This window comes from Chelonoidis abingdonii, chromosome 7 (genome assembly GCF_003597395.2).
Source record: "Chelonoidis abingdonii isolate Lonesome George chromosome 7, CheloAbing_2.0, whole genome shotgun sequence".
Lineage (NCBI taxonomy): Eukaryota > Metazoa > Chordata > Testudines > Testudinidae > Chelonoidis > Chelonoidis abingdonii.
Genome location: NC_133775.1, coordinates 37,434,776 through 37,462,400, shown reverse-complemented (window position 1 = coordinate 37,462,400; position 27,625 = coordinate 37,434,776). Strand labels below are relative to the sequence as shown.

At 41.6% G+C, this 27,625-nt stretch overlaps 1 protein-coding gene across 3 annotated transcripts in view; it reads left to right on the top strand.

Moving 5' to 3' along the window:
• The window catches only part of DPYD (dihydropyrimidine dehydrogenase), a 594,472-nt gene that overhangs the window by 349,423 nt on the left and 217,424 nt on the right, over window positions 1-27,625 (top strand). For all 3 annotated transcript variants that reach the window (XM_075067810.1, XM_075067809.1, XM_075067811.1), the window contains 2 exons: window positions 9,732-9,916; window positions 22,173-22,388. In XM_075067810.1, the coding sequence (XP_074923911.1) occupies window positions 9,732-9,916; window positions 22,173-22,388 (401 nt within the window). The remainder of the gene's footprint in view (window positions 1-9,731; window positions 9,917-22,172; window positions 22,389-27,625) is intronic.

Here is a 27,625-nt window from a genome sequence, read left to right as displayed (position 1 = left end):
TGTGATAGTGTCACTTGATGACAATAGAATGATGCAGTTGTATGCTGTCTTTCATCCAGAAGGATCCCTTTAAATTATATACATATATTTGATCAGAATATGCAGAAGAATGAAACACAAACACAGGGATGGATTTTAAAGTGAAAGGCCAAACTTCTTAAACTTTAATGGGAGAGGGTAAACCACGAACAAAAAATGAAGCATTTAATTTGGGTCCAGTTCAGTGTTAAATGGCCTCTATGGCAAATAGCCTGGATTGGGTCATTCAGCCTACCTCCAAGTATTCAGCCTGCCTCTGAATCTGCTCACCTTCCCTCTCTGTGGGGGAATGAGGGTCCTCATGAAGGATACCTCAGTCTGTGAAGACTTAAGTTCTTTGTGATGTTTTGGGGATCACACAGATCAGGGTGTTCTGTCACCCCCTGCCCTGTAACCTCAGGATGCCTTAATATTGTGTTGCTATGGCTCAGATTCCTGACATACAGTAGCCTGTCCACAAGCACAAAGATTTACTGGCTTCCACCAGCCTAATTACTCCTTGCAGGATGACACCACCAGACTTTCCAGTCCCAAGTTTCCCCCAAAATGTCCTCCTTGAATTCTCAAATACTAGACTTTTCCCCTCTGGTTCATCACCCTCCAAAAGGTGAAACCATTCCCCTAGACTCCAGCTTACTTTGGTGCACACACTCCACACAGTTTGCATGCTAGAGAGCTGCTTGGGATAAAAATGAACAAAAGGTTTATTTAATAGAAAAATCACAGATTCAAAGATGAAAAAGTAGGAGAGAGACAACAGATACAAGTTACACAGAAAACAAACATAAAGATGCGACCTTGGGCTTTACACGTCTATATTAGATAAAACTCCTTGTCTAATAACAGGTCACCTATTGTCTGAACACATTTGAAGTGTACCCACTAACTGTAAGTAGGATCCAAGATTTCATAGCCAGATTCCCACTTGACTGCTGGTCCTCAGTTTCTGAATGGATTCCACTTCAAATCTCATCCATTTTGAAAGAGTTAGCAGGTATTTTTCTTCAGTAAAAAGAGGGATGGATGATCTTTAGATGTTGGGATTCAAAAGGCTACAGCTTTTTAAACATTAAAACACAAATTGTCAATATCACATGTCAAAATATGCAAAGATTTGGGACAGGGAAAGAACATTGATACCATCCAGATGAACCCAGGGAGCAGAATTTAGATAGCAGGATAGAATTATTTAAAATAAGCACACAGGCTCTTATATGCTGAGATGGTCTGGCTTCAGGCAATACCTTACGTACTGTAAGGCCAGAAGAGAACATCATGATCATCTAGTCTGACCTCCTGCACATTGCAGGCCTCCAAACCTCACCCACTCATTCCAGTACTAGGCCCATAAACTTTTGCTGAATTACTGAAGTTCTCAAATCTTGATTTAAGACTTCAAGTTGCAGAAAATCCACCACATACTCTAGCTCAAACTAGCAATTGACCTGTGCCTCACACAGCAGAGGAGGGTGAAACCCCCAAGGATCTCTGCCAATCTGACCGGGGGCAGAGGGGAATTCCTTCCCAACCCTAACTATGACAAGAATAGGGGGTGCTTGTGAGAAGTGGGTGCACCCCCATTCCAATCTGAGAGATTGCAAAGACGCAATTAGCCAAAGGGGGACACTTGTGAGAGGCATGTGCCCACCCTGTTACAGGAGACCAGAACTGCACACAGTATTCTAGATGAGGGTCTCACCAGTACCTTGTATGATGGTAATAATATTTCTCTGTCTCTATGGAAAATACTTTGCCTGATGCATCCTATGATTGTATTAGCCTTTTTCATGGCTGCATCACGTTGGCAGCTCATAGCCATACTGTGATTGACCAGTGCAGCCAGGTCTTTCTCCTCCTTTGTTGTTTCCAACTGATAAATCTCTAGTTTATAGCAAAAATTCTTGCTGTGAACTTCATCCCATTTCTACTATTCCAGTTTTCAAGATCATCCAAATATTCTCGTATGATATTCCAGTGTTCCATCATATAGGCAATACCTCCCAACTTTGTGTCATCCACAAATTTAATCAGCACACTCCCACTTTTTGTGCCAATATCATTAATGAAAATGTTAAATAAGACTGGACTCAAGACTGATCCCAGTATGACCCATTGTCTCTTGTTGTATTTTATCCCAATTACCATTTACCAATGTCTTTAATTCCAATTAGTAATTTTCCTGCCAGTATTCTCTACTTGACTGTTACTGTAATTAGTTTTGGCACTATATGTCCTCTTGTTGTCCATTCTCCTACCCTTTGTTGTTCTTTTTGCCTTTCTGTATTCTCTTCTACATGACTTTCCTCCCACTCAGTATCGGAATCAGGCATGGAGATTGCATGAGCATCTCCCAACCGTCTCCCCCAAATTCCAAGTTTAAAATTATTTTAAGCAGTTGTGCCAACCTCCATCCCAGAAGTCTTTTACCCTCCCTACTCAGATGGAGTCCATCCCATGAAAACAGTCTTTTGTCTGTGAATGCCTCCCAGTGGTTGAACATCCCAAAGGCTCCTTACAGCACCATTGCCTCAGCCATCTGTTGATCATCATAATCTTGTCTTGCCTTTACTCTCCTTCTCTAGATGTGTAGAATCCCACTGAAGATCACCTGAGCCTCCATTTCTTTAAGTATATTCCCCAACCTGTCGTAGTCTTTCTTGATGTGTCCCAATGAGACTCTAACAGTATTTGTTCCCACATGAGGGACAATTAGTGGATTCTTTCCTGCTCCCGTTAGGATCTTCAGTCCCAGGGCCACATCTCATATCTTAGCTCCCGGTACACAACACACCCTTCTGTTCTCCAAAACAGCTCTGGTCACAGGCCTAATGATCAAATGCTTTCCTGAACTACAGTCACTTTGAGATATTAAATTAAAGCCAATATATTGCTGCATAAATATTACTGAAGTATTCCCAGTAACACCACTATAGTTAAGGATCTATTTCCTTTTCAGAGTTGAAAATTCCTCAGTCTGAAGGTTATGTTTGGTGTGATATTGTGATTGTTTAAATATTTTTAAATAAAACTTTCTCAGATATTTTTGTATTCAGCTACTAGGAGTGTCCAGGCTTTAGTTTTGTTTTGGGTTTTTTTGCCAAATTCAACCACAAATGTATTTTTTGCAATCAGTAAATCTTTAAACTTTGAATGATAAGCTAGGACATTGATGTTTACAAAGAATACTGAGAAAAACAATTATTTTGCATGTTTAGCAGCTATTTTTCAAAGTGAAATACTGTGTCAAGTTTCAGCACCAGAAGCAGTTATTCTATTTTAATGTTTTATACCTAGATAGAGGCCCAAACCTGTACCATTTTCATTCAGTTTTGAGAGCGTGTTACAGTGTGGGATACCGAATCCAAACTGCTGTCTGTGATTTTGAATCTAACTTTGTTGCAAAAAGCACTTTGGATCTGGGTGATAGGTGTGTGAAGAATGAAAAGAAGTATGTGACAGAGTATATTGTGCTTGTATCTTTCTTTCCCAGTATAGTATTTTGCCTCTGAATGTACTCAGCTCTCACACAAAGAGATACTGTCCACTGTTTTCCCATCTATCAGAAATCCTACCTGCTCCCAATTACCTCCACATCTCCAGGGAGTGTTTGATTCTGGAAGGGGAGGGCATGTATGGGACCTGGAAAGGAAGTTGGGAGGGGTTATGCAAGAAGGGCTGTAGGCTTGCTGTGTGCTTGAACATATATTTGGGGAATACTAAGAGCTTACTCTCATATATTAGTGCTGGTGGTGGACTCCCATATACCTATGTCTTAGCAGTGTTAGAAGGTGGCTAGCAGCATGCTTCTACATGTACTTTGGTGATGTCTGGATTTGGTTTACTGCATGGACCTATGCATATTTTGGAAATGCAGGCAGTTAACAGCATACAGTATGTGGTCCAACTGCTCCTCTATACTAGGTAGATTCATAATGTTTAGCCTGTGAGGTTACATGCTTTTTTATTTTACCCTGTTATAGTTCTAGGTGGAGGTTAAGAATTTCTTAAGTGAAAAGGGGATTATGTAAATTGGCAATATCGCAAATGAGCAAAGCAAAATGTAGCATCCAACATATTGCTAAATCTCTAAATCCAAATGTAAAACTACAGGTGGTTTTGGTTTTGACTTTGGAAAGATAAAACCTGACTGAGGTTTTGCCAACCCAAAATACACTCACTTAGGCCCATCTCAAGTAAAAACACAACACATATTTGACATTTTTCTATAAATACTGAGAAATATTCTTGTCATATGCTAGCAGGTTTCTCTTTTACATATATGACAGCACAGCTACATCAGTTTAATTGACCTTGGCAATCTGCATCTGCTAGTGATATGTCCCTGAGGAACACTGCAGTTTTAAACTGCATTTTATTGCAGAAACTTGGGTGTGACAATATAGTTAAAGCTATATAAAAATAACTCATTTTGATACATGGCTTCAAGATTTGTTACAAGTATTTATCTGAAAATATTTCTTCATTATAAATCTACATTAAAATATCTTTGTATTTATAAAGAATCTAATTCAAAAGTTAAAGTAGGAAAATAATACACAGTTAAAAATGTTTTTTAATGAGAAAGATGACTTTTAATAGGTGGCCGTGAGATGATCTTAGGCTTTGTTATTTGTATTCATGTCCTATTTGTACTGTTGCATGCAGTACAAAAAGTAGTGTGGTATTCTGTGCATTTCAGCTCCTGTTTTATGTACAACCTGTCCATCTGCCGTGTGTGTGTGTATATATATGTTTATATTCCATTTTGTAACAAATAAGAGAATTATCTTTTCTGCCATAATGTTCCATAAGATAAGAGAAGAAAACAGTTGTGTTGTGTTTTAACAGCATATATTTTCCCCATGTAATTTATACTTGGATGGGGGGGAATGTGTCTGATTCACCCTTGCAATACTCCAGATATCCATCGGTGTAACTCCACTGCAATTGTGATGGCATAAAACTGGACTAAGGCCAGGTCTACACTGCGACTTTAAATCGGTTTAATGGCTGAAATACCGATTTAACGCTGTACCCATTCACACGACTTCATCATTAATATCGAGTTAAACGGCTCCTTAAATCGATTTCGGAACTCCTCCCAGACGAGAGGAGTAGCACTAAATTCAAAAGTGATAACTCGGATTAGGGTTCGTGTGGACGGAAATCGACAATTATTGGCTCTGAGGATATCCACAGATGCACCCACTGACCGCCTCTGCTACGTCGCAATCCGAAACTCAGAGCTGCGGAACAACAAAGTGCCAGGTAAAAAGGAAAAGCCCGAACTTATGAATTGAATTTTTCTTCCAATTGCTTTACGTGTCAAGATCTGATCGCATGCGGTGGCGATGCAGTTCAAATGCAACAAGTAACTCCTGCATATGACCTTAGGGGAGATAACTAGATCAGCTGATCGCTTGGATATGGTGAAGCATCTGTGGTATCAGAAGCTCCGAGTTAAGAAAGAACAATGCAAAGTGTTTGCAAATAAACTCCAGATCAAAACAGGTTGCGTGACAACCGAATGGGAAGACCGAGGACTCAACGGAAGAACATGCTCATGGAGGGAGGGCAACGAACTGAGACTACAGCTACCAGTCACAGCCAGTTCTTGAAAACTATTTGCTTCGTTGGCTTGACGCCCAAATGTTGTCAGCTAAATACACCGGTAGTCTTGCTGTGAGTTCAACGGAACAGCCTGTCAGTCTCTCCACCCCCCCCAGCCGTGAAGAGAAGTAAATAAAATAATCATTGAGTAATGTAAATGTCACCCTTGTGTTACTGAATGCTAGTGGCAGAGAGTACGCGAGGTGTTGACAACGGTCGAATACTGTTAGATGATCTCGGTCGTGATTGATGTGCAATAATGGGTTGCTCAATCAACTCCGAGGAAAAATTGCACAAAGGCGTTGTTGCATGCTTCCACAAGGGGGGGTGCGGCTGTACCGCACCACCCGGGGCAATGTTTTTCTGCCCAATCAAGGCACAGGTGCATCATCAACGGAAGTGGGAATACTAGAGGATCCGCTGAGAGAACAGACTACACAGTTGCCACCTTCTGAATCGATGGTAGCTTTGGACCATGAGACGCAACATCGATTTCGTGATCCCACTGTGGACGCGCTAAACCGATTTTATTAGATCTGTTTTGTAATATCGGTTTAAGCTAATTCGAAATAATCGTGCAGTGTAGACGTACCCTAAGATAGTGGTGAATCAGGCACTTGGGCTTCCCATTCTGTAGTTAACATTGTAACACTCTTATTTTAAATTTTTATTTTTCAGTCATGTCCAGGTGTATAATCACACACACACACATTTTTTCCTGACCTCTTCTCCCAGAGCAGATGGTCAGTCATTGATACTTTTGTGGGTGTTTTATGGAGATAGTATTCCTGCTTTTTCTAAAACAAAAAGAGGAGTGGATGGAGATTTGTAGTCTGAGAAGGAAGGATAGTGCAGTAGCTAGAGTTCTAGCCAGGATCTTGGGAGACCAGGGTTCAATTTGCTCCTCCACCATGAACTAGGCCAAGTCTCTTTGTTTCTCATTCCCCATTTGTAAAATGGGTATATTTGTACCTCAAAGGGGTATTGTGAGAATAAATACATTAAAGATTATGGAAAAAAAGATTGGGAGTTTTCAGGTGACACTTTGATAATGGTGGCCATATAGATGTCTAAAATAGACAGATTAAACAGAAGAGCATCCTAAAAATTCCTAGAGTAATGTGGGAAATTCAGCAGTTTTGAAAGCTAGTTTGCTTGGAACGGAAATGAAAACAAAGAATTTCAAAAGTTCCCACACAACAAAATTCCTGAAAAAAATTGTTTGGAGTCAATGAAACATTTCATTTTGATTTTGACTTCCTATTTTTAAAATTTTTATATTTATAAATAGAAAAAAAATCAATCCAAAAACTCATTCTGAAATGAAAAATTGAAACATTTTATTCTGAAAATGTCGAGTGAGGGTTTCTTAATCATATTGAATTGTGTTTTTTATTTAAAAAAAAAAAAGAAGCAAAATTTTGTCAAAATCATCATATTCCCCAGGGAAGTTTTAGTTTAAATGAAACAGCTTTTTCAGATGAAAAACATTTTGTCTCAAAATTTTCTATAATAATTGCCTAAAAGTGGCAGAGGATCATTTCTGTTGTGAGGGAATACTCTCTTGATCTTGTGTGTGTATAAATGTTAAAGATCTGAAGAAACTGTTACAAGGACAGATGTGGAAAATCATTCTTTTTCAGTTCTAAATTTCAAAAATGCCACCCATCTGCCTCAACAAGTGGAGGAACATGAGGGGCCTGATGGTGAAAGGGGACAGCCTCAGGAGTAAGTAAGGAGACACTTGCTAAGAGATACCAGGTGGCTCCTCCCCCCCCCTTGGAGTCTCTGGCATTGATTAGACAGTAAGGGAGAGGGGTACTGATTCTCCAGCATTCCCTAGCTCCCAGAATTTAACTGAGGTGAGGGCCCTGTAGATCTTCTTTCAGCTTCATTTCATCAGCCCCACACTACTCACATCCTGACAAATGCCATGATCACCTGTTTGGGGGTCAGGAATGATTTTTTTTTCTCCTATGGGCCAATTGGCAAAGAACCAGGGTGTTTTTTCACCTTTCTTGAAGCACCTTCAAGACATGGTGGGTTAAGCAGGAATGCGCTTAGTACCTAACTGAGGTACTTGGTAAAGTTGTTAACGTTTTGCAGCTTGAGGCCAGTTTTCCATGCGGTTAAAAGCATAAAATGAATGGTTCCCAGAAGTAAAATAGTGGGATATTGGTGATGGGTTTTGGGCTCATGAGAGCTTGTGGGCCAAGGTTAAGTCAGACCTTTTGGCCCTCATGGGCTGAAGTCCCCACCCTTCTGCACCCTCTGTCTCTCCCGGGGGTAAAGGAGCGGAAGAGGATGATAGGAGTCAGAGCAAGCTGAGTCCTGGAGGGTAGGCTGAGGAGAGTCTACACCAAGTTATGGGTTATATGGTAAGAGCCCTGTAACCCCCACTCTGGAACCAATTAAATGCCTGGTATAGGAAGCTCTGGATAATGGATGAGTAGTGCCCCTCCCCTGTGTTTAAGCTTAATAAAAGTTGCAGTCTGCCACTTAAAATTCATCCATATGTCTATCATTTCATTGCGTGTCTGGATCAAGGAGACATGAGTCAGAGGCTGGGAGGGCAACAATTTTGAAAACTACCAAGTGTATGTGTTTGTTGTCCTGGGAAGTAGAAAAGTATTTTGGATACGATGTGGATGAGTGGGTAGACAAATGAGAATGGGATGAATGGATGATTCTAGGATAAAAGAAGGTGAGACTCCCCCTTGTTCACCAATGGTGACTAGGGCAGGATTTTCAAAAGTGCAGAACATTAGCCTAACTCTGCATCCTTTGACATTAATGGTAAAACTCCCAATGACATCAGTTGTAGATGAGGAAAGCCAGTGCTGAGTATTCTTGTAAATCTCAATATAAAGTCTGTGTAGGATTTGTAGTTCGTGCTCAGGAAGTGATCAATAGCGTATCAGAGTCACTTTGTTCTTTCTGGTTTGGGCACAATCGATACCACCACCTCTTTTTTCAGTTCATGATACTCCTGTACAGTTACCTGTTGCATATACCTAGTGTTGTCAGACGTTCCCGGTGTGGTGTTCTGTTCAATGTTGATATCAATCAGCTGCATGCATGTGTTCCCTCTGTGTGCTGCCCCCGCTCTGCAGATTGCTGGCACAGCAGACCCTGAGAGAACCCCCAATGACCACAGACTCTAGTAAGGTACAAAGGCACCCAGGCCAGGTTTATTGTCAAATCAAGCACAGTAATAGTTCCCTCTAGACTCTACCCTATGGGACATACTACGAATATGTGCCCCCGGTAATGGACTCAGCTCAGTCAGTGGTGGGACTCTCCACTGCCCCCTAGGCTGGAAAAAGACATCCACTCAGGGGTGCATTCTTATACAGAGGTACAAACAATACATCAGGAGTGATGTGTAATTTGAGGTGCAACCCCTCCACGTAGCAACGTACAACCCCTCTACGTAGTAAGGTGCCGCCTCTCACCTTGTATATGTTGGTTTGAACAAAACAACTCTATCCATCATATTACCTTTTTGGCCCTGTCATTGGGTTGAGTCAACTTGTTCCTTGTTATGTGTGTGGAGTGTACAAGTATGTGAATGTTCTGATATCTGGTGTCCAGTACCATTTTAAGTATGTCTTTTTTTGCAGCATCAGCCCTTTCCTTACTAGCTTTTGTGAGCAGGGCCTGCCTCTGGCTCACAGCTTAACTTTGTTTTATATTAGCAAAGTCTTGACCATTACTTTAGTTCAGGCCTTAGGCCTCATACTGCGCCACTGATAAGGGTTTATGTTTCAGGGCCTCATCTTACTACACCTAGCTTAACAGACACATGAGAAATGGTTTCTGTTGTGACACTTGTTGCATATTCATTCCATGTGCTAGACATTGGACCTTTGCATGTGAATCCCCATAGTAAATACACTTCTGGATTAACTCTACTGGAAGTCAAGGTAGAAATACAGTGATAAAGCCTGTAACAATGGTTTATTTCTTACTTTTATCATTGTCTATATAAAGTGGATCGTAGCAACAATTGCTTAGTAAATCTGTTAAACTATCGCCAGATCATCTACTTAGTATCTTTTTTATCTTTCACTTAAATACAGTAAAAGAAGCCATGAATCCTATCCAGTTTAATAGATGGGGTCTTCCTGAAGTGGATCCAGAGACCATGCAAACCAGTGAACCATGGGTTTTTGCCGGTGGTGACATTGGAGGTTTAGCTAACACTACAGTGGAATCAGTGAACGATGGAAAACAAGCTTCCTGGTATATGCACAGATACATACAGGTGGGTTTTTAAAAGTAGTTTTCCTTTCCAGCTGCAACTTGATATCTGTTTTCACACACACATTTATTGGCTTGTTTTTTTTCTGGTTATTGAAATAATTGTCATGGATTTCTAGAATTAAATATGTAGGTTTTGAGTAACGGGCATCTAGATACTCTGGGCAATGGTGCATTACAAAATCTTTTAGATCAGTGATTCTCAAACTTATTTGATCGTGCCCCCCTTCTTTGTGGCTCTAATAGTTTACACCTTCCCCTTCCTCCACACAAGTAAATATACTGACAAAAAAAAGAATCAACATTCAACGCTCACTAAATATTAAAAACAGTAAAGCATTGATTCAAATAGAGCCAGTGATCCATTGTAAGAAGAGAAAATGCAAAACGGTGATCATGGTCAATTTTTACAATTAAATGTGCACACCATGTCATAGCAAATGGATTAGTGTGCAGATGGCAAGGACTTTGTATAATGCTATGCAAGCTTAACAGAAATCTGTCAAAATGCACAGCACCATCTGAGGACCTGACATGTCTGAAGGAGTCAGCTTTGATAGTAATTCATTGCTGTGGGTAAAACGTACCCAGTAATTTTTTTCCCTAAAGCGTCTCATCCCCCCCGCCCCCGAATGCATTGTGCGCCCCCTAGGGAGGCCTGCTTCCCAGTTTGAGAGCCTCTGGATTAGATAATTAAAACTAGATATATAATAACAAAAATGGCTTTGGTACATTGAAACTAGATTTTTTTTTAATGTGTAAATCTTAACAAGATTCTTCTCTCCAACTCAAGAGTTCCACCAAGGTCTCTGGTCTGCTGTGGCTTCTTCCACAATATTCAGTGTATGCAGATATATGATTTAGGTAATGGGGGGCGGGAAGCCTATCAATATTAAATAGAACCTCTGAACAGCACAGAAAGTATAAATTAAATATGGTCCCTGTTGTTACCTGGGGAAGATACTATTATTTATAGAGTGCAAGTGTACCAATGTTTGACAAAACATGCGCACACGCATACACACAAATACGGAATTCCAGTCCAGCTCGGACAAATCTGATAATGGGGCCACAGGAGCAAGGCAAATACAAAACCTATTTCATGGAGAAAAACAGTGCAAAGAAGCGGGGTTTAATGGGTTTAAACTCAAGCAACCAGGTGACAAAGCATTTCCCCTTTGTGTGCTGTAGAGATAATACAGAGTGAGAGCTGTGATCTGCTCTTCTCTCCCCCAGTTTAATGTAAAAATAGGCATAGTGAGCAAGCTATAGTCTTAGATCAGGTGCAGAGGAATCATAGCAGACCAGAGTCCTTGGCCTTTGTGTGGAAAGACAGCTGATAAAAAAATGTTTGTAGTATGAAGAATTCTTCAGAACAAATAGAGAAGAAAATGTTTCCCAAGAAAAATTGATTTGAACAACTGAGGTAGTAGCAGTGCAATTTCTTTGTCCCCCACTCCTTATGAGACACTGGATGTGCGCAGCATCATATTGTTTCAGTCTGATGTGGCTTCATAAAAATACTGTGTGGCTCAAAACTTGTTTTCACTATCAGTACATATTTTTCTCGCTTATTCTGAAGCAGTGTTTGTAATCTGTATTTTTAGACCCCATCCAAATACTTAGTGTTAAACATTCTAAGCTTTGATGTGTGAGTACATTTGTTTTGGCATCTCTGTGACCCTAGTGGGGGTATTTCCTCTCTCTCTCTCTCCCCTTATTCCCTCTCCAACTTCTCATGAAAACATGCATCACTGAAAGCATCTCTTATAATTGCATTCCCGTCAAAGGACATTTTTTCTTCCTCTAAAACATTCAGTATATTGGAATATACTGAGCATTTTAAAGGGAGTCTGAAAAGTTGTGGCCTGAGAATTTAGAATTTTAAATCAAACAGACTTGATATTAGAGTGCTTCGGTTACCCTTTGCAGGGTTTGAGGCAGCTTATTCGACCTTACAGTCTCACCAGGAAGCTAATGGGAAAGCCTTGCAGCAATCTTCACAGGAAAGTTTCCAAATGTCAAGTGTCATCTTTCCAGCTGCTAGATGAATGGGTAGCCAAGAGGCATTTATTTGGATGTACGGTCCCGGTAAAATCTGGCTGCTATGGTGGGGAAGACTATAATTTGGCAGTTGCTTCACCAATATTTGCATCAGTTGCAATCTTAGTAACAGAATGAGGGACTTCATTTTTAGGGCAGTTGTGATTCAGAGCCAGATCACAATGCTCTAGCATTTATACGCCTAACACATGGCTCTGTCTGTGGGTACACATACATACATATGTAAAGTGTTCCTCAATTTTGAACTAACTGTTGAATCCTCCTCTGCTTTAGATAAAAATACCCTCATGAAATAGATTGACTTTCTCTCACCTACAGGATTGTAAAGCTGACAATTTCTTCACAGTCTTAGTGTTTGATTTAATAAAAAGGCTCATTTTAGGTTTCAGCTGTTCTGTGTACAATATATCTGTTTGTATTTATAAAAAAATAATTGCCCATTTCCCAAGCCACTGACTGTACTAGCACCAGTAAAAATATAACTAGCATGCAGTCCACGCTTGGCAGCATCAAAAGACCAATCCAAACAATTCTAGACCACAATAAAAAGTGAAATTAAAAAACAGCATCCCAGTTAATTGCTTGTCGTTTCCTTTAAACAGCATACTCCTCACATCTCAGCCTAGTTCCGGCAAAAGGCTGAGCAAACAGATGGGCTTTACATGTGCCCTGAAGCTCAAATCATTCAAACTCTGGCATGCATTCAAGAGAAGTGTGAGTTTCAGAGTCAAGGGCTTTCCAAAGGGAATGCCTTATGTTCAAAACTAGGAATTATTTACAGAAGGATTTTGGCTGATCTCACACTGGATGTTCTCCATCAGCAACAGACCAAACATTCCTTGCTTCTCAGCATTCTTCCACCAGCTTGAAAAGCACAGGCTTGGCTGAACTCTATATCTTTGTGGCCTCTGTAAACAAGACCAGCCGAAACCCAACTGAGGATGGAAGTACTTTTGTCCCTTCCTGGTCTGACCGTTCCATTAGAACTTTCCTATACATTCTAAATAGAATCAATGTAATTCAAAGATAGAGGAAGATAAAGATCCATGTAGAAGCAACCCAATTCACCAGGCTGCCCACCACTCACACTCCCATTTCTCTGTCTCTTTCCATGCCATCCCTTTCCTACATCTGTTTTCCAAGTCACCATCCTCTCCTTATTCAAATCCCTCCTAAAGATTCACTCTTCTGGTCAGGGCCGGCTCTGCAGTTCTTGCTGCCCCAAGCAGCGCACCAAATTGCCGCCGGACAGCGGGGACAGTCCGTGTGCCCTTAGGGCGGCAGGCGCATTTCCGCTGCAGCTGCAATTCGGCAATAGCTTCTATGTTTAGCTGAAGCTGCCCGGGAGATAGAACAAAGAAGCTGCCGCTGAATTGCCGCCGCCACGGAAACGCACCTGCTGCCCTAAGGGCACACGAACTGCCCCCGCTGTCTGTAGGGGCAATTCAGCGTGCTGCTTGGGGCAGTGAAAACACACGGACTGCTGCCCCTTCCAGATTGCTGCCCAAGCACCAGCTTGGAATGCTGGTACATGGAGCCGGCCCTGCTTCTGGTGTTGTTCACAATGAGTCTATAGTTACTAATAAGTATTTTTAACATCTGTTTTCCTTCCTCTGAGTCACTCAGGGTGTCCTGTGTCCTCTGTCTACCTGTTAGAGCAGACTGTAAGCTATTTTGTGCACTTAATACATAATAGTGGGCCAGATCTTTAGCGGATGTAAATTGCAATTCTTTGAGGATCTGGCCCAATATCATTTTAAGGGCACTGGTATTGTACTACTTAAAGCCGATCTCCCCCCTACACACACACTTTCCCATGAAATAAATAAATAATGTGAATTTTATATCTAGTGAGCCTGGACTGTATTTCTTTTATGAAGACTGGCCATTTCCTCAGGCTTGTCTTTGAAGCTGTTGGCCATGCTGGCTGCCTTCTATTCAGGCTAAATGAGGGAACAATTAAATGCCCCCTTTGTTTAATGTTAGCTGAAACATTGGAAAACGCTGCCCTAGGGACTAAAATGTCACCTCCAAAGACTAGACGGTATGCAAACAGAAGGTAGCTGGTGAGTTATTTGATTTTAGCTGCATGTATGTTAGAGCCAGAAACAACCAGGAAGCAGGTAGAAAGAAGCAGAAAGGCAAGGAGACAGTTAGAAAAGCACTTGGAGTGTGGCCCTGAGAGAGAGCTTTTTCAGAGGTGCTGGCTTGAAAATGGCTTGGACTGTGAGTGAAAAACCTCCTGTTATTAATTCCTGGGCTGTTTAGGAAAATAAGACTTTGTTCATACTTTGTAAATAAATAAGATTGCAATGAAGAAAAACCTAACTCCATCATCAACTTCTCCTTCTAAACCAGGGGTTCTCAAACTGGGGGTCACAACTCATCAGAGGGTTACAAAGTTATTACATGGGGGGTCGCGAGCTGTCAGCATCCACCCTCAAACCACACTTTTCCCTCCAGCATTTATAATGGTGTTAAATATATAAAAATGTGTTTTTAATTTATGGGGGGGGTCACACTCAGAGGCTTCCTATGTGAAAGGGGTCACTAGTACAAAAGTTTGAGAACCACTGTTCTAAAGGAAGCAATCCCCAAGACCTCAAATATTGGGTAACCAGTTGAGTCAAAAGGGGTAACAGACTGGTGTTAATTCATATCCCTGAGATGTAGGACTTCTCCTATTATGCTTTGACAAATATGTAATTTTAGAATGAATAAGTGCATATTTACAAAGCCTATTCAAGTTCCTTAAAGGATCCATAGGCAGGGGATAAAACACTGCAATTCAGTACAATTTTTTAATTTGAATAGTGCCTTTCATACAAAATGCTTTGGTGACTGATTGTAAATAATAGAATTACACAGCTAAATAATAGAAAAGAGAGTGAGTATGGGCAAGGAAGAATAGACAGGTTTTCAGATGAGATTTTAAATGAGCGAGTCAATGAAGTGGAAAGATGCAGGAAAATCATTCAAGGCTGCAGAGGAGAAGGCTCTCAGTAAAAGAATGATGTTGATGAAACTTAGCATTTTTTTAGTGCTCTGTGTCTTGAAGGCACTACATAGACATTGACTATATATAATAATGCCATGAGGTAGCTGGTTAAGTAGTTATCCACAGCTAGGGAAACATACAGAGACAGGTGAAATTACTTTCTCAAGGCCACAAAGCAAATCAGTGTGCAAGTTTTAAAATGCAGGACCTTTCTGTCTCCCAGTCCTGTGCTCTTTACTACAGAGCACACTGTCTCTGCAAAAGTATCCAGATCAGAAGAAAGAAGATGACTGCATGCAAAATGTTTGTGGATTTTGGCATACTTTTCAAAGAACTATGGAGACATGGTAACCAGGAATCTGAATTCCCTAATTGTAGACTCAACTGGTTGACAACAAATTAGAGAAGACTCTAGCAAGAATTTTTTATCTTCTTTTTCTAAAAATGGGGAAAGAATTATTATAAATAAACTTGCATCTACAGGTTTTCTTTTACTGTGTGTGCATTGTCAGGTCAATCTTCATTATAAATCTTATTTTTTCCTATTAGGAACCTATATAGCATTTTAATTTGACTTAGTAAATTTAGTTCCTTTATGAACATTTTACTGAACAGAGAGGTTGTCAAAAGCAAAACAAACATAAAAAAGGAACAAAAGGAAGTGTGACAAGAGGCAAGGAAGATAAAGCTGCAAGGAAGCATTGCTTCAGACTGTTGAACCCTTGGCCTCATCTTACAGCAGTGCATATTTTGTCATTTTGATTTACTCCCCTGGGTTCCCTAATTCTTGTCACCACCTATGCCAGCCTCTTGGGATGAAAGACCCATTTTGGACAACTCCTCGTTGGGCCAGTGACCATCAGAGATGTGGAAGTGTAGTATCAGGCTTGTCATGGTATAATTCCCCACTCTGAACTTTAGCGTCCAAGAGATGGGGTACCAGCATGAATTCCTCTAAGCCTGATTACCAGCTTAGGACCTATAGTGCTGCCACCAACCAGGAATTCCAGTGCCTGGTACACTCTGGTCCCCCCAAAACCTTGCCTGGGGAACCCCAAGACCCAGACCCTCTGGATCTTAACACAAGGAAAGAAAACCCTTTCCCCCACCGTTGCCTCTCCCAGGCTTCCCCTCCCTGGGTTACCCTGGAAGATCACTGTGATTCAAACTCCTTGAATCACAAAACAGAGAGGACAATTCACCTTCCTCCTCCTTCTCTTCCCCCTCCAGACTCTCCCTGAAAGAGACCGTAACCTGACACAGAGAGAAATTAGCTTTTCTCTCCCCCCTTCCCTCCTTTCGCCCCACAAATTCCTTGTGAATCCAGACCCAGTCCCCTGGGTCTCACCAGAATAAAAAAACAATCAGGTTCTTAAACAAGAAACTTTAATTAGAGAAAAAAACAGTAAAAATTATCTTGTAAATTAAAATGGATAGGTACAGGGTTTTTAGCTATAGGCACTGGGAAACCCTCCCAGCCTTATTATTCAAATACAAATTAAAATTCTTTCAGCAAAAATACAAAATTTGAACTCCTTTCAGCCAAATACACAATTAAACTGCTTCCAGCCAATGCACATTTGCAAATAGAGAAAATAAACATAAGCCCAACTCACTTTATCTATCTAGTACTCACTATTTGAACTGATAAGAGCCTGTATCGGAGAGACTGGAGAGAAAACCTGGTTGCACGTCTGGTCCCTCTGAGCCCCAGAGCGAACAACAACCAAAAATAACTGCACACACAGAAACTTCTCCTCAAGATTTGAAAGTATCCTGTCCCCTGATTGGTTCTCCGGTCAGGTGACAGCCAGGCCTACTGAACTTGTTAACCCTTTACAGTCAAAGAGATATAAAGTACTGCTGTGCTATTAACTTTTCTTATCTGTTTATGACAAGGCTGTTGGAGATACTCAGGCTGTAAAAGTGGTTTCCAAACCACTATGACAAAACAGTGACAAAAAGTCCTGTGCCACTGTCTGACAAAGTGGGTATTCACCCACGAAATCTCATGCTCCAATACTTTTCTGCTAGTCTATAAGGTGCCACAGGACTCTTCATCGCTTTTTACAGATTCAGACTAACACGGCTACCTCTCTGATACTATGACAAAACAGACAGCAGTGACCCTCGTTAACAGGGAGTGGGGCACCAGGAGTAGGCAGCTTCTGGTGGAGTTAATCCATTTTTTCATCTAGGTGGAGTCACATCTTTTTTCTCTCTCAAGGCAGTTTACCAAGGATGCAGAGAGAGTGCAGAATCCTAATGTCAGGGGAAAAGGTCTATGCCTGGAGGTGTTTCAGTGGATGTCTGGAAACTGTGGTGATCAACTGCAGGCCAGCATGCAGCAAAGCTTTCCTGTTCTTACGTGGGCACATTCAATCTGCATATTCCAAATTCCTTTCATTAGAGGAGGTTTTTTTATCTTGCACAAGCCAAGTTTTATTCATACAAAATCACAGAAAGCACATTTGCTGCCTTTAGCTAAGATTCCTTTGAAACAAAATTCATTTCATGTGGCAGTGGAAGTAGCTTTTGAAGATTAGGTCATCGAGCCAGGAAACAGAAACAGGATGACATGGCTTAAGCAACTAATCAAATACTGAATTTTGAATACAGAATATTTTCAGGCATACCAGGATTGAGCAGTTCGTGAGCAGTCCACAGGGTGAAATGTATTTACATTCCACATTTGAACAATTTGAATAATCAAAAAATTAATAAATAACTGCAGTCTGCTTGCAGAAAGGAAAAGAGGCACAAGTTTACTATGCGCCACCCTTTACTCAGAGCAGATAGTTGCATCATAGTCTAGCCTTGAGTACATTGCTTGTTTTCAACTGTTTGCCTGACTTTTCCAATACCACCACTTCCCATTAACTCCTTTGTTTTCTTTCCATACTGTACTACGCATAATTTATACTCTAAGCTCCTGTCTTTCACTTTGCACCAATAATGGTGCCAGTTCAGAATGAACATCTTGTCCAGTAAAAACTACACTGAGAACACAGGCCACCTAACAGGTAGGAAACAGTAATAAATTTCTGTCGTTCCTGACCTTGGGGTGAACGGTTTTGTACCCTAATACCAAATTTCTGAGCTGTCCAGGTTGTTTGTTTGTTTGTTTAATAGCAGAAAGGAAATATAGCAGCTGGTTACTCAGATAATGAAATATTAGGTCACAATAGTACCTTGAAGTCATGGCACTGAGTTTGTGGCAGTGGAACTCTGGCGTTCCCCAGCAGGTGCTCTGCTAAGCACTATGACTCAGGTAGGCATGTTGCCTCTCAGGGTATGTCTACACCACAGTTAAAAACCCATGGCTAGCCCATGCCAGCTGAATCAGCCCTGTGGGGCTCAGGCTATGGGGATGTTTAATTGCAGTGTAGATGTTTGGGCTCTGTTTGGCACCTGGGCCCTAGGACTCTATAGGGAAGGGTGTCCCTAGGCTCTGTTCGCCAGAAGTTGGGAATGGACAAGGGATGGATCACTTGATGATTACCTGTTCTGTTCATTCCCTCTGAGGCACCTGGCATTGGCCACTGTCGGAAGATAGGATAGTGGGCTAGATAGAGCTTTGGCTTGACCCAGTAGGGCCATTCTTATGTAGGGTGGGAGGGTCCCAGAGACTGAGCTGCAGCCCAAGCTTGAAACCGTTCACTGCAATTAAACAGCCCCTTAGTCTGAGCCCTGCAAGACCAAGTCAGCTGGGACAGGCCAGCCACGGCCTTCTTATTGCAATGTAGGCATATCCCAGAGCTCTGGGGAGCATTATATCTAGAATGTACGGAGTGGCTTCTATGGAAGGGAATGGTTCGGTAATTACATTTTCCTCCATAATCTTGCCGTCTTTGGTATGGCTAGCAATGTAAAGGTCACTACCCAGAAAAAAGGTCATTGCATCAGGTAAATTTGGTCCCAAATGGCTGGAATCTGATGAAATCAGCTTTTCTCAAGCAAATTTTGCTGTTTTGGATAACATTTTCAAACAGCTCCAATTTTCTGTTGGCATAGCTCCATTATCTTCAGTTGTGTTACACCAGCCAGGAGTTTGGCCCAACTTGCCACTTCTGGATTTGGACTCTACCTGGGATGAAAATACAAAGAGTCAGATTATTCGATTCCAGCTTCTTGAATTTGAGAGGACGGGAGTAGATTTTGAGGTTCTGCATCAAGACTTCCTTTCATTAAAGCCCCTCATAAATCTATAGTAGTTCTCATGCCGTCCCCAGCCCTTTAGTAACATGCATAAGAGAAAAATGTAGTAAATAAGCTCTTTAAAAACAAGGGCAGCAACACAAGGGTTGGAAGATTTTACAGAATATTTAGAGTATCATCTCCATCCTTACATGAGAGGTGTTTTTTTGTTTTATGTTTTGTGCTTCTCAAGGAGTTGAGAAGCCCTCCACCTTTTCCCCCCCTCTGGCTTTACTGACTCAAGTTCAAGGATCTTAAGGTATGTCTGCACTGCAATTAGACACCTGAAGCTGCCCCATGCCAGCTGACTCAGGATAAGGGGCTATTTAATTGCAGTGTAAACATTCAGTCTCAGGCTGCAGCTTGAGCTCTTGGACCCTCCCACCTCACAGGGTCCTAGAGCCTGGGCTGCAGCCTGAGTCCAAACATCTACACCACAGTTAAACAACCCCTTAGCCTCAGCCTCATGAGCCCAAGTTAGCTGACATAAGGCCCAAGGGTTTTTAACTGCAATGTAGATATAACCTCAGTGGCACAGACCTTAATTCCATCCATCATGAACTAGATAGGATACTGTCCAGTGTCCATTCATGCAACTCCTACACTTGCCAGTTCTTTAGGGTGTTTATTCTCCAAAGGCACAGCCCACTGCCTACTCATTACATTTGCTGTGCTTAAGAGCAAGAGAACATACCTGTAATGATCTACACATTGTGCAGCTAAGCCACTGATCTGGTCAGTTCTTAAGGATTGCTGTACTGTAACGACACCTTCAAAGTGATTATGGTTAATCAAATATTTCCATTGTTTGTAAATGAACATTATTTACTTCATAGTCAAAAGCCAGTTATGTTAGGGTTGATTAAGTCAGTTCTGGGGAATCAAATGTACAATGAGTCCATGTGCAAAGATTCCTTATAATTTTTTATTGATGCATGCATTCATATGTATATTTCCTCTTTTTTAAAAAAAAAATCAAGTGGCTGACATATCTTTAAAACTGTTAGGAAACATAACTACAACATTTATATTGTTTGCTTTTCTTTGGTCCAGTTCCTAGCTACCGATCCAGAATTAGGGCCTTATTCTGACACCCTTACAATACTCACATTGAGTAGTACTTTACTACAGTACTCCTGTCAGATATGCCTGATACACACCGTAAAAAAGAATGTGTAGGAGCCTGGATGAATAGTGAGCCAGTGATGGCAGGTTGCTAAGTGATACTGCACGTGGAACACTTTCACTCTGTGATTACTGGAGTCTTCCCTCTTTAGTGTATCTAAGCAACCGTTGTATCTTATGATACAGTTAATCCCAATATTGAAGCACTTGTTCATGTCAATAGTTCTAGTGGTTCTAAAGAAGACCTCTTGCAATGAGTATAGGTTGCAGCACTAAGTCCCAGGTACCCTAACCACCCCAGAGGTTGATGGGGTGTCAGCTGATGTTGGTTGTCATTTTGGAGATGGTATATTAACTCGTCTACCCCAGGGTGTTTAAAGATATGAGAACATTAGTAATTAAAATGCAAATAATGTGTAGCTGCTAGAAACAAGATTTACACCATTTTTTTAAATAGAGATCTATCGTATATAGTCGTTCATAAGCTGAATTGTTTTAGTAAAAAAGGAAAGCACCAGAGAAGTCAGTTGGCTTCTGAATGGGTATAGAGAGGGAGAGGTGGGACACAGCCCCTTGCCCCAACAGAGGGAACAAGGAGAGGCAGCACAGCCAGAAGGGAAGAGGCGGGGCCAGAGTCTCTCCCCACAGCCTCCGAAGCAGCTGTAGCTCCGGGGCTGGCAGGCTGCAGCCATGCCGCTCAGCCGCGCCCTCCCAGAGCAGGCTGTGGCCACGCCACCGGAGCACACTGTGGCTGTGCCACCCGGCCCAGCCCGCTGGAACATGCTGAGGATGCGCTGCCTAGTTTGGCCCTCGGAGCGGGCTGCGGCTGCACTGCCCAGCCTGCCAGAGCAGCTCAGCCAGGTCAGAGACATCCTCCCCTGGCCCTCCCCAGCTAAAGTGGGAAGCGATGGGATCGGGAGATTGTGGGGGTGGGTCATATGGGCGTGGTCACAGGGGTTACTCCCCTGACTTCCAGCTTCTCCCCACCAAAACATTTCCTCACCAGCTGCTGTCCCGGCCCATCAGGGTAAGCAGCTGTCATACCAGGACACTTTATTTGCTTAGGTTTACCTCTGTGCCTGTGGACGCTCGAGGTAAACTAAACATCTCTGCCCACCAGTAGCTTATCCTGTGGCCTGGGTGCTAAAGTTTGCTGACCACTGAATTATAGGGTCAGCTTATGAATGGGTTATAAAAATTTTCCATTTTTACTTATCCATCTTGGGGGGGGTTGGCTTATAAATGAACCGGCATATTGTCGAGTATATGGTATTTTAAAATTGCTGGGAAACAAAGTTTTTGCTTATGAAAGAAAATAAATGTAGGTGTAAGACTGAGGTCTCAATTCTGCAAAGATTTGCTCACATTTAATTCACAGACTGTGAATTGTTACACTTATTTCAATTAAACTTTAAGGGGCATAAATCTTTGCAGCATTGTGATCTATAGTAGAATACTCACTTGCTCAGTCCCATTGCATACCTTTGGTGTTCCTTTAGTCAATACTAAAATGTACAGGCTTCACAAGGCTTAGTTAACCATGGCCTTGGAACATTAACTCAGAGTGTCTTTGATAAAACTGTATGTATGCATGTTTCATTGTAACTGTTGTTTTAACAAAGTGATTTTATTTAATTGGTTGTTTTTCAGAGTAATACACTGAAATAATATTTCAGCATCAACACCATGTTCCCTTTTAAAATGAAGATATTTGATGTATGTCTTTTGCCTATGACCAGCTAAATGTTTTAGTCAATTTTCATCACTGCAAGCATAAAATATTAGAATATTTTAAGTGTATGAGTGATACACTCATGCTAACAAGAAATTATATAAAATTCAGATGACAAAAATATTTGTATATTTGTTTTTACAGTCTTTATACGGTGCTGCAGTTTCTACTGCTCCAGAATTACCTCTCTTCTATACTCCTATTGATTTGGTAGACATCAGTGTAGAAGTGGCTAGACTGAAGTTTCCAAATCCCTTTGGTCTTGCCAGTGCAACTCCAACTACTAGTTCCCCAATGATTCGAAGAGCATTTGAAGCGGGATGGGGATTTGCTCTGACCAAAACATTCTCCCTCGATAAGGTAAGGAAATATTTTAAGGCATATGTAATTTCATAGTATGTTCTAGTCATGATCTAAATGTTTTGAGAATATAAATAAGTATTAGATTCAGTCAGCTAAAAAGCTTTTAGGGTTCTATTGATATTCTACCTACTTTTCTACTATTACTACTCAGTTACTTGCTTCTGGTAGTACCCATTGAGGGCTTGGTGCTGTAGAGCAGTGCTTTTCAAAGCCAGTACACCACTTGTTCAGGGAAAGCCCCTGGCGGTCCCGGCCGGTTTGTGTATCTGCCCCGTCCGCAGGTTCGGCCGATTGCGGCCCCCGCTGGCCACGGTTCGCTGCTCCAGGCCAATGGCGGGCTGCAGGAAGTCGCGGCCAGCACATTCCTCAGCCCAAGCACTGCTGTAGAGTCCAGACAAGGTACAGCCTTCATTCCAAAGCATTCCCAGTCTAAAAAAGACAAAATGAACAGATAGACAAAGTACAGCAAGAGAGGATTCTGATTGCTTAATCAACGGGGAGGCTAGCCTCCTTTTAATAAAACAATGTTTGATAATGATTTGTTTCTATTTTGCTGATAATTCATATAGACTATCCCCATTTAACCCGCAGCCTTACCATTACTAATCAGCTAGTTTCTTTTAGGAATTGTAATGGAAATGGGTCTTCAGGCAGGATTTGAATTGAACAGCTCACAAAGACCTTTCCACATGTAAGGGCTATCAGGATGAAGTCAAAGAAATGATTGTGTGAGCAATGGATTTATGTATCTATGTAGCTGTTGGAATCACTAGGGGAGTTTAGGAATGGTAGCAATATAAGATAAGACAGAAAGATAGGGAAGAGCAGGGCTTTACTAAAGGCCTGGAATGCAAGGACAAGAAGCTTGAATACGAAGCAGTAGGAGAGTAGAAGCTAGTGTAAGACGAGGTCAGAGTGATGGCCAGGAAAGCTGATCTTAATGACAGTATTTTGCACATATTGGTAGTGGGTACCATGAGTGTAAGGCCAAGAGAAGGAGGAGATTGTAGCAATCAAGTTTGGAAACTGAGGGACTGAGTAAGAATTTTATCTGTAAACACTGAAAGAAAAATACAAATCTTAGAAATGTTTTGGAGGACGAGGCAACATGTTTTAGACATGGCTTGACTGTGTGGGGAAAGGAAGAGGGAGAAGTAAAATATGATCCCCAAGTTGCAGGTCTGAGTAGTATGGAGCATAGTTGTGGTGTTGAAAAGCAACAGAGAATAGGATGGACTTAAAGAGAGCTTGGAGGAAAGATAAGGAGCTCAGCTTTGGCCATGTTAAGTTTCCTGTGGCAGTGAGAAGATGTCAGTGAGGCAGCTGAGATACGTAATTGGATGGATGGGGACATATCAAGAGGAGAGAGGCAAATTTGTGAGGCATCTCTGTAGAGATGGTAGTTGAAGTAATATGAATTAATGAGATTATCCAGAGAGAGTGTAAAGTAAGAAGAGAAAGGGAGCAGTGAGTGTGTCCTATCATGCTTCATTACAAAATATGTGTGGCCAAAATTTGATCTCAGTCATACAACCAGTATGAAGTAACTCCATAGAAGTCATTACTGCTTTGGATTTATACCTAAGTAATGGAAATCCAAAACTGGCCCGTGGAGTACAACACATGTAGAATTTTTTTCTTATTGAAACATTTTAAGGGAAGAGGTTTAATTGAAGCATACCCTGCCATCAGTGTTTGCAGAGAACTCCCCATTAATTTCAGTTAATTTGGTGCCTAAATTGATGGCAGGATCCAGCCAATACTGAGAACTGTTTATTAATCAGATATGCCTACAGCCATGTTACCTTGCAGTGTGACTATATCAGATCTCATATGTTAAGCAGGTTAGTATTTGGGTAGGCTTCTTTGGAGGAACACACATTACAGGAATTAGTGTTGGCCTTTCACTACACATCACTTTTGTCAGATTCAGTACTGAACCAGTGACATATCATGGGGCTCCTGTAGTCATTGTGCCACTAGAGGTGAGGCTTTTGCTTGATGTCTTTCAGATAAGATGTTCAGTAAAACCAAAGTTCTGAAAGTAGTCATTGAAGATCCCATGGTATTATTTTAATATAAGAGAAAAGGAGGTTGAGCGAAGTGCCCTTGACACATTCAAACTTGGATTATTAAAATCTGCCTTGGTAAATTTCCCTGGAAGTCTTAGTTTGATATAGTATTATTCATTTCTGGCCCTAAGCTCTGGAGTAGCATTGCTGTGTGCTATAGAACAATTGTCATGTCCCACCCAAGAGCTGGCTGAAGTGATTTTTATACCATTATATGCTTTACAATACCTCCCAGGGGTGTTGAGCCTTAATGTTTGTGATGTGCTTTGAGATACAGAGATGTTAGGTGCCAAAAGAAATGCAATTGTTTCTATTTATGTAAACAAAATATTAATGCTATTAAACTACTAAAAATATTTCAAATAGGAAGACAAGTTCAACAGTTCTTATTTCAACAATGAGTATTACACAGAGACTCTGTTTAACACTTGAACAAATAATCACAATTTAATGTGGAATAATATAGGTCAGTATAATGTACAATTGTCTTTGATCTGTTTGTTTAGTTAGCTTCTGATTACACTGATAAAAATCCTGTTCAGTGCTCATAAGGGAGCTGGAGACTCTTGGCCTGTAGAACAAGTGTAAGTGGAGGTTGTGTATGGCCACAAGTATATCTGTGTGTCACTCCTCTGCAGGAAGTGGAAGACTCAGACTTGGCTTTGTGCACCAATTTACTTACTCTCATACATGTTGGGTAACAGGGTTTGCTGGTGGGAGAGTGCTGGCATGTCCAAGAAGACATGGGCTTAAGCATTATCTTCAGAAAGCAAATGAAATCAGCTCTACCTGGCATTTACATACAATGCTCTGCACCTGCCCTGTGCAGGCTCAACCATCTAATGTTCATTTTTATATACAGTAAAAGTAAGTCTACACTGGAATAAAAAACCCGTGACACAGCCACAGCTTGCCCTGCTCAATTGACTCAGGCTTGAGGGGCTCAGACTGCAAGGCATCACATTTAGCCATTCAGATTCGGGCTGGAGCCCAGGCTCTGGGACCCTCCTGTCTTGCATAGTTCCCTGGCTTGGGCTCCAGCCTGAGCACGAACATTTACACCACGATTTTACAGCCCCACAGCCGGAGCCTCATGAGCCTGAGTCAGCTGACCCAGGCCAGCCATGGGTGTTCAATTGTTGTTTGGACACACACTCAAGAGCCAAGCATAAAATAACCTCTGTGGCTATGGAGAGTTCTGCGGCAGCAGAAATGGTTCCCGCCTGCAAAATCTATGTACCTTTTGGTAGTCACTATATAATGCAATTCCAGCATGATGTGGCTGCCAGTGACTTCCCCTGTATCAGAGATATAGTTTTAGTGCCAGCACCTGGGAATGACTATGGTGTCCTTTGGTACTTTACTAAAAATGGATGAGGTGAGGCAGATTCCCAAGTTGACAGCTGTCACGGAGTGCAGTCAGAGAGAAGAGCAAGGTGACAGAGAGAGAGATGGAAAAAGAGTATAGTTGCATCTAAAGCCTTAGCCCCAGAAGGAGGGAGAAGGCAGGAGCGAAGATGAAGACTTGTGGCACTTGGAAGGTAAGGGCCTCAATTTATGTAAGGATTAAACAAAGACTCTCAATAGCTAACCAACTACAAAAGCAGTTTCTCCTCCCTTGGTTTTCACACTTCAACTGCTAGAAGAGGGCCTCATCCTCCCTGATTGAACTAACCTCGTTATCTGTAGCCTGCTTCTTGCTTGCATATATATACCTACCCCTGGAAATTTCCACTACATGCATCCGACGAAGTGGGTATTCACCCACGAAAGCTCATGCTCCAATACATCTGTTAGTCTATAAGGTGCCACAGGACTCTTTGCTGCTTTTACAGATCCAGACTAACACAGCTACCCCTCTGATAATTTACGTAAGCTTTACTTCCTCTGAAAGCAGCTCATTAACTCACCAGCATGGGGTGCTGCTGCTTTTTTTCCTTTTGGTTTGACTTTGTGCAGAAGGCCAGTATGTCTCTAGACAGGTCGCACGAATAAATGTGGCCCTCCAAGCCTTCGGCAGCCCAGAAGCATGGGTGTAATTTTTTTTTTTAGCCAGAATTCCATTCTAGAACACCAGAGCAGCCACTCCTACAACCAGTGGGAGCCATCCAAGGTTTCTGTATCCCCTCCTACCCAAGGACAGCAGATCTGCAGACGTGGTGCCACAGATGATGCATCTGTTCCTCCAAACCCAAAGCTGCTCTTGCCTCTCCCCTACAGTACCCTATATGCCACAGAGAGCAACAGCACTACTCTGTGTCATGTAGTATTAGGTGTCTCCTCAAACATTGCTCCACCCCCCATACAGCAGAGCCACAGTAATTCCACTGTGCCTGGGGCCTTCTGGTTTTGGTGTATAAGATTCAGCCCTATTGCATCATGACGTGTTCTTGTGCAGTATTACATTATAATTGTAACATACAGACAATCTAATGTAAGTCATATCTGAAATTCTCTCAGAACATTTATGTGCTTAAATAGATGCTACGGTAAATATTTTAGAAGGTTCATGTTATTACAGTGTAAAACAGGTGTTAATTATAAACTATTGGATTGTGATATATAAATATATGTATATAAATGTAAAATTCATGGATGTTTCCAAAGCAAAGTACAGTATATCTGTGAATATCTGTACTAATTAATATCAAGTAGTTCTGATCTTTTAAAGAAACAGGGATCACTAATTCTAAAGCAGATTCTCACTGGGCAAGGAAAACAACAGAGGACAAATATGCCCATTAAGCACACTCTCTTCCTTGTCCAGCTATACTGAAAGAAGGACAGGAGACACTTGATATGGATTTAATCAGGCCACAACTTTATTATTACATGTCTGGGACTACTTGGCAGATAAAAGTGTACAGTGCAGGTAAACCTTGTTTATCTTGTAATTACCTGTGGGGAGGGCTTCCACCAGCTCCCCCTCTTCTTTCCATCCAGGTCCTTCCAGCTAATCCATTGCCGGGACTGTCAAGGTTCCTTCCCCACTCTGAACTTTAGGGTACAAATGTGGGGACCTGCATGGACACTTCTAAGCTTAATTACTAGCTTAGATCTGGTACACTGCCACCATCCATAAGTCAGTGTCTGGAGCACTTCCTGTCCCCCCAAAACTCTCCCCTCCCTGGGTGGCCTTGAGGGACTTCACCAATTCCCTGG